The sequence below is a fragment of the Humulus lupulus genome, chromosome 2, assembly GCF_963169125.1.
Source record: "Humulus lupulus chromosome 2, drHumLupu1.1, whole genome shotgun sequence".
Classification (NCBI taxonomy): Eukaryota; Viridiplantae; Streptophyta; class Magnoliopsida; order Rosales; family Cannabaceae; genus Humulus; species Humulus lupulus.
Window position 1 is genome coordinate 232,983,453 of NC_084794.1, and position 7,569 is coordinate 232,991,021.

General features: G+C 39.2%; 2 protein-coding genes and 1 non-coding gene across 3 annotated transcripts; 1 reads left to right on the forward strand and 2 right to left on the reverse strand.

Annotated features, from left to right (window-relative positions):
* Window positions 1–2,027: 2,027 nt before the first annotated feature.
* On the reverse strand, window positions 2,028–3,680 carry LOC133815258 (uncharacterized). The gene is made up of 2 exons (XM_062248113.1): window positions 2,906–3,680; window positions 2,028–2,815 (listed from the first exon to the last, which is right to left on the reverse strand). The coding sequence occupies exons 1-2, from the start codon at window positions 3,678–3,680 to the stop codon at window positions 2,028–2,030; spliced, it is 1,563 nt and encodes a 520-aa protein (XP_062104097.1).
* A 1,142-nt stretch (window positions 3,681–4,822) lies between these two features.
* LOC133815259 (uncharacterized) lies at window positions 4,823–5,605 on the reverse strand. Its single transcript, XM_062248114.1, has one exon. The coding sequence runs from the start codon at window positions 5,603–5,605 to the stop codon at window positions 4,823–4,825; it is 783 nt and encodes a 260-aa protein (XP_062104098.1).
* A 1,088-nt stretch (window positions 5,606–6,693) lies between these two features.
* LOC133820157 (small nucleolar RNA R71) lies at window positions 6,694–6,800 on the forward strand. Its single transcript, XR_009886586.1, has one exon. It is a non-coding gene; the product is annotated as a small nucleolar RNA R71 (small nucleolar RNA).
* Window positions 6,801–7,569: the final 769 nt, after the last annotated feature.

Here is a 7,569-nt window from a genome sequence, read left to right on the forward strand (position 1 = left end):
AGATATGGTGGTGGTGGAGCAAAATAAGTTTGATCTGATTCATTTAAAGGCCACTGACTCACCAGATTATTTAAACGAGCCACATGATTCACCTCATATTCGTACCGTTGGCCCATATACTGATTCATCATATGCTGTTGTTGAACCATATATTGATTTTGTTGGATAAGATAATCGAACTTATCACTGACCTGCTGCATGCACTAATCATTACTACCGCCCAACAACATTGGATCAGCCTCTTCCTCCACCTCAGTTTCCACACGGCGCTTACCCTTTTTCCTAGTTTGCGGCACATATAGAACAGGCTCAGGATAATCCTTCATAAAATTGATGGACAATGGTTGTTGCAACGACTGATAAATATCAGTAATGAATTTCGGAACACCAGCCTTACAGCACAACATAGTGATGATAGATCCATGGCCCAAACCTCCAGTGGTATGGCCCTTTTCAATAAAATTAATATTTTCCTTAATCCATAACCCCAGATTAATACTCATTCCCATCATCAGAGCATAAATAAATAATACTCGATCTTTATTCATATCAGACACATGACTAACTGGCATAAATCGAGCACACACAAAAATTGCCCAAAATCTCGCCTCAATGTTTAGCTGACACGATGCTATACTTTTAGGTAAACTGCCCGATAAATTCCAAGGAGCACCTTCAAAGCATAATTTGTCAGCCACAGCAGTATAATCTATATATCCATTCAAAAATTTAGTATATTCCTCCTCCTCCTATTTTATGTGTGGGACTTTGAACACCTTATTAATAGCTTCCGCAGTAAAAGGCACGCGCTTACCTCGAACAAAAACTGTATCATTGTGTTTATCTCTTAAATTAGCATAAAACTCATATACCAATGATACGTTAGCCAGTGCCAATTTAGTCACAAAATTTTCCCACTTCTGAACCATAAAATTAGCCCGAATCAATTCAAATATCTTATGAGTAAAAGGATCAGACTGATATTCCACCTCACGCTCAGGAAATTAAAGGTTTTCTAACAAATTTCTCATAACACTCTTGAGCCTTAAAATTAATAAACCTAGTTTCATCATACACTTGCTCTGAACTATCATCCCTTTGTTGAGAAGCAGACGCTTGTCCTTTCCCTTTATCCTTATTCCTACCTGCTCTACTCTTGGCAGCCATTATCCGCACTCTCACCAACCCACAAAATTTTTTTTTTACAGCACCTCCCCTTAAAATAAACCCTTTTCCTCTTCACAACCTCTTAAAATATGCAATCTTACAAACACATTAACTAAATACCCCAAATAAAAACCACAAATTCAATCCACCAACAACAATCAACAATGCAATCCAATCCCAAATACATCAAAAATCTGAGAATAAAAGGGAAAGGAAACACTTACTAACCCTTGAAATGGACTCCTTTATGCTTGAATTAGTACAGCCCCTTGTAAAATTCAATCTTCATCAAGAAATTAAAACACTGAATTTCTAGGGTTTCAAAAAATGATTTGGAAAATTGGAATGGGTTTGAGAAGAAAGAAATCAAAGAAAGGATAAAAAGGGCTAAAATAAAAGAAGAAATGAAGGAGAAAGGGAGAATGTGTGGTGAAATTTCTGGGGAATAGGCTCAAAGGGATAATCTATGGGGGCTATGGAGGAGAGAACACGGAAATGGGAAAAAAAATTTAGGTTGAATGAGATGAAATTCGAAACCCCCTGGGTTTAAAAAAAAATTCTGGACAGAGCGCTATAGCACTACAATACCAGCGCTGTAGCGCTCCTTCATCCCCAATCATCATTTTTCTAACCTTTTTCTTAAAAACTCTTGCATTTTTTCACGATTTTCACGGTTCATACAATACATCAAAAATAAAAATAACAACTAAAACAAATTCCCTAAACATTGTTCCAAACCAAACAAATACAAAAATCATAAATGTTTTAAAATGTAAAAGAAAAATAAAAATATAACTGAGAAATTCCTCCTCAAAGCGTTGTCTTTAACGTCTTTTAGCCGGACGCTTCTTTTTTTGACTTTAAGAGTCCACCAGTGTAATATTGACCTTCTTCTCAATCTCACCTCCAAAATAATGCTTCACATGCTTCCCATTAACTTTAAACGGCGAAGAATCACCTTGTTGAATCTCCAAAGCCCCACATGGAAAAACCTTTGTAACATTGAATGGCCCCGACCATCGAGACTTTAATTTTCCCAGAAATAACCTGAGACGGGAATTAAATAACAGCTCCTGATCGCCCACCTGAAAAGTCTGATTGACAGTATTATTGTCATGCCATTTCTTTGTCTTCTCTTTGTAGATTCTTGCATTCTCGTAGGAATCATGATGCAATTCATCTAGCTCATTCAGTTGAGCTAGCCTTAATGCTTTCGATGCTACCGGATCGAAATTCAACTTTTTTAATGCCCACTGCGCCCTATGCTCCAGTTCAAATGGCAAGTGACAAGCTTTACCATATACAACACGATAAGGAGACATACCTATTGGCGTTTTAAAAGCTATCCGATATGCCCATAACGCATCATCAAGCTTATTAGGCCAATCCTTTCTATTAACTTGCACCGTCTTTTCTATAATCAGCTTTATCTCACGATTTGACACTTTTGCTTGCCCATTCGACTGTGGATGATATCCCAATGCCATCTTATGTTTTATTCCATACTTCTCCATTAAGGAATCAAAAATCTTATTGGCCAAATGAGTCCCTTCATCACTTATAATCGCTCCAGGTGTGCCAAAACGAGAGAAAATGTTCTTTTTCAAAAACTTGACTACCACCTTAGCATCATTAGTTGAAGTAGCTACTGCTTCAACCCACTTACTTACATAATCCACTGCCAACAAAATATAAAAATTACCAAACGACGGTGGGTAGGGTCCCATAAAGTGAATACCCCAAACGTCAAAACGATCAAAATGTTTCACATAATCATAGCTGTCTTTATATAGAGTAGGCCAATAAAATCCACATTCAAGGACCTTTGCAGCAGTCCTTGCTCCCCCAAAATGTCCACCAGTAGGTGATGCATGACAATGAAACAAGATGTCCTTCATTTCTCTTTTAGGCACACATCTTCTGACAATCAAATCCGGACATTGCTTGAATAAGAAAGGATCATCCCAGTAGTAATGCTTCATATCATGATAAAACTTTTTCAATCTCTGTCCTGCAAATTCTGGTGGCACTACGTTGGCTGCCAGATAATTCACATAGTCGGCAAACCATGGCACCAACTCATCTTCCATTGCAAATAATTGTTCATCTGGGAAACTTTCATTAATTTCCCCTGCAGCAATTTCGGATTCATCCCCCAACTCAAGTCTTGATAAATGATCCGCTACCAAATTCTTTGTACCCTTCTTGTCCCGAACCCCCATATCAAACTCTTGCAAAAGAAGTACCCAACGAATAAGTCTGGGTTTAGCATCTTTCTTAGAAATAAGATGCCTGATTGCTGAGTGATCCGTATACACAATAACTTTGTTCCCCATCAAATAAGGCCTGAATTTATCGAATGCATATACAATGGCAATAAGCTCTTTCTCAGTGGTGGCATAATTCAATTGAGCACCATTTAGTGTTCTGCTGGCATAATAAATAGTCTGAAATACTTTGTTAACACGCTGCCCCAGAACTGCACCCATTGCAAAATCACTTGCATTACACATTAACTCAAATGGCACTCCCAATCCGGTGAAATTACTATAGGTGCTGACACCAATTTCTGCTTTAGTATCCTGAAAGCTTCAAGACACTTCTCATCGAACTCAAATGGCACCCCATTCATCAACAATGCCGAGAGTGGCTTAGAAATCTTGGAGAAGTCCTTTATAAATCTTCTGTAGAACCCCGCATGACCATGGAAACTTCTCACCCCTTTCACTGAAACTGGAGGTGGTAAGTTTTCAATAATAGAAATTTTAGCCCTATCAACCTCAATACCATTCTTAGACACCTTGTGCCCAAGTACTATGCCTTCATTTACCATGAAATGGCATTTTTCCCAATTCAGGACTAAACTCGCCTCTTCACATCTTCTCATCACAACCTCTAAATTCCTTAAACAATCGTCAAAAGAAGACCCCATAACAGAGAAATCATCCATAAAGATCTCAATGCTTCGTTCCACCATATCAGAGAAAATAGCCATCATACACCTTTGAAAAGTGGCTGGAGCATTGCACAACCCAAAAGGCATACGACGGAATGCAAATGTACAATATGGACAGGTGAAAGTCGTCTTCTCTTGATCCTCATGAGCAATGGCTATTTGATGGTACCCTGAGTAGCCATCCAAAAAACAGTAATACTGGTGTCCAGCCAACCTGTCTAACATCTGATCAATGAAAGGCAGTGGAAAGTGATCTTTTCTGGTTACTTTGTTCAGCTTGCGATAATCAATACAAATCCTCCAACCAGTTACTGTACACGTTGGGATAAGTTCATTATTGTCATTCTTCACTACTGTAATCCCTCCTTTCTTAGGGACTACCTGAACTGGACTTACCCAACTACTATCTAAAATGGGATAGATCACACCAGCATCTAACCACTTCAAGATCTCCTTCCTTACCACCTCTTTCATTGCTAGATTCAATCGACGTTGTGCTTCAATGGAGGGCTTACTATCATCTTCCATCAAGATCTTGTGCATAATTGTGGATGGACTTATTCCCTGAATATCTGCCAATGTCCATCCAATTGCCAACTTATGGGTTCTCAAAACTCTTAAAAGTTTGTCCATCTCCTCAATAGAAAGAGAAGAAGACACAATGACTGGTAAAGTCTCATACTCACCCAGAAAAGCATATCAAAGATGTGCTGGCAATGATTTCAATTCCAACTCTGGAGGTTTCTGAACTGATTGTAATGGTCTTTCAGGTCCTTGGCCAAAATCTTCATATTTTCGATTATAAATTGGCCCTTTAGAATTCATCCACTGTACACACTCTTGGACCTCACTGTCTAACTCAGCATCTATATCATCAATTGTCAAACTCTTCTGAAGTGAATCCTCTGTGAGATTAATTCCTGCCACTGCTTTCTCTACCATGTCAACTTTGAAAGAGCTGTCATTTACATTTGCAAACTTTAAGGCCTTAAACACATTGAATACCACTTCTTCACCCTGCACTCGAAGTGTCAGTTCACCCTTTTGAACATCAATTAAAGCTTGCCCAGTAGCTAAAAATGGCCTTCCCAGAATGATTGGGACATTTTCATCTTCTTCCATATCCAATACTATGAAATCTGCCGGAAAAATAAATTTGTCCACTTCAACAAGGACATCCTCTATGATTCCTTTGGGGTGTTTAACTGAACGATTTGCTAGCTGTAATGTAACTGTTGTAGGACTAGCCTCCCCGAAACCAAGTCTTCTGAATATAGACAAAGGCATCAAATTTATACTCGCCCCCAAATCACACAAAGCATGCTTACACTCAAACTTCCCGATTGTACACGGTATAGTAAAGCTCCCCGGATCTCTTAACTTTTGGGGAAACTTTCTCTGCAATATTGCACTGCACTCTTCAGTGAGTGCCACCGTCTCATAATCTTCCATCTTCCTTTTCTTGGATAGAATCTCCTTCATGTCTCACATAGCTGGGCATCTGCTCTAAGGCCTCAGCAAAATGAATATTGATGTGCAACTTTTTGAATACCTCTAGAAACTTAGAAAACTGTTTATCTAGTGAAGTTTGTCTAAGCCTCTAAGGATATGGAACATGAACTAGCTGGTCAACAACAACTGGATAACTCTTCTCTGGTCTCTTGTGGCCTTTAGTAACCCCTTTCTCATTTGTATCAAATTTCTCACCCAACTCCTCATTAGAGACTGCTGACTGTTGTTTACTGGGCTGCTCCACTTGCTTACCACTTCTCAACAAAATTTCCTGACAATTCTCCTTAGGATTTACCACAGTATTGCTAGGAAATTTCCCTTGCGATATGTTATTAAGCATGCTGGCCAACTGCCCCACTTGTGTCTCAAGGTTTCGAATAGAAGATCGGGTCTCAGTCATGAATTGAGTCTGGGTATTAGTAAGAGTCAACAAAGTTGCTTGCAATTCATTGGGCTTTTCTGGTTGAATCTATGACCTTGGTTGGTGTGACGATGAGGCCTGATTCATAGGCTGTTGTGACATATTCTGTTGGTATTGGCATTGAAACTATGATTGTTAACCCTGATTGTTTCTCCATGAGAAATTTGTGTGATTTCTCCACCCAAGATTGTAAGTGTTGGAGAACGGGTTTTGATATGGCCTCTGAACATTACCAACTGCTTGTACCTAAGCCTGATCGACTGGCATATTACCATACATGTTGATCGCTGTACATTGTTCATACAAATGAGGCTCTCCACATATTTCACACCCTGATTGCATCTGTATAGCCTGGGCTTGAGCTGAGATCTTGTTTTGTTGTAATTGCTTTGTTAATGAAGCAACCTGAGCAGTTAAAGCAGTGATAGCATCTAATTCATGTACCCCAGCTACTTTTCTCTGTGAGGTGTCTCATTCGGCAAGCCACTAATAATTGTTCATAGCCATCTCCTCTAACAATTCATATGCCTCATCAGCCCCTTTACTCATGAAAGCACCACCTGCTGCTGCATCAATTATAGTGCGAGTACTACCGCACAAACCTTTATAAAAGTTGTGGACTAACATCCACTTCTCAATACCATGATGAGGGCATTTCCTGAGAAAGTCTTTGAATCGTTCCCAAGCATCGTACAATGACTCTCCCTCATTGTGATAAAAGTTGTTGATTTCTCCCCTTAACTTGGCAGCTTTTGCAGGAGGAAAGAACTTGGAGAGAAACTTCTGAGCTAACTCCTCCCATGTATTAATTGAGTTGGCCTGCAGAGAAATAAGCCAACTTTTTGCCATGTCCCTGAGTGAGAAAGGGAACAGTCTCAATCTTATTGCATCATCACTTACCCCATTAAACTTGAACGTTGCACATAGCTCAAGGAAGTTCTCTATGTGCAAGTTAGGATCCTCATTGGGGAGACCACCAAACTGGACAGAGGTCTAAACCATTTGTATCATCGCTGGCTTAATTTCAAAGTTATTAGCATTAATAGTCGGCGGTCTAATGCAAGAGTACACTCCTGTGACAGCAGGGAGCACATAACCTCTTAATGCTCTTGCTCCTTGCTCCCTTGGAATTTCTGGAGCCCCTTGAACATTGTTAGCACCATTTCCCAAGTTGTTAGCCATGGTAAAGTCCAATCTCCTCTTTGTTTTTTGGTTCTTTCTGCACGTTCTTTCAATTTCCAGATCTATTGGTTTAATCTCCTTTTGTTTATTGCTTCGCATATACCAACCAGTCTTGAAACACAATAAAACCTTGATCCAAATAAATGTTAACAGAAATTAATTAAAATAAAATAACCAAATTAGAAAAAATAACAATAACTGTGATATTGGAATATAAGTCCTCGGCAACGGCGCCAAAAACTTGATCTGTAATTTCTCTATACGCAAGTATACGTAGTCGTGTCAAGTAGTAAATTCCGTAAGAACGGATGTCGTCCCACAGAGACTATCT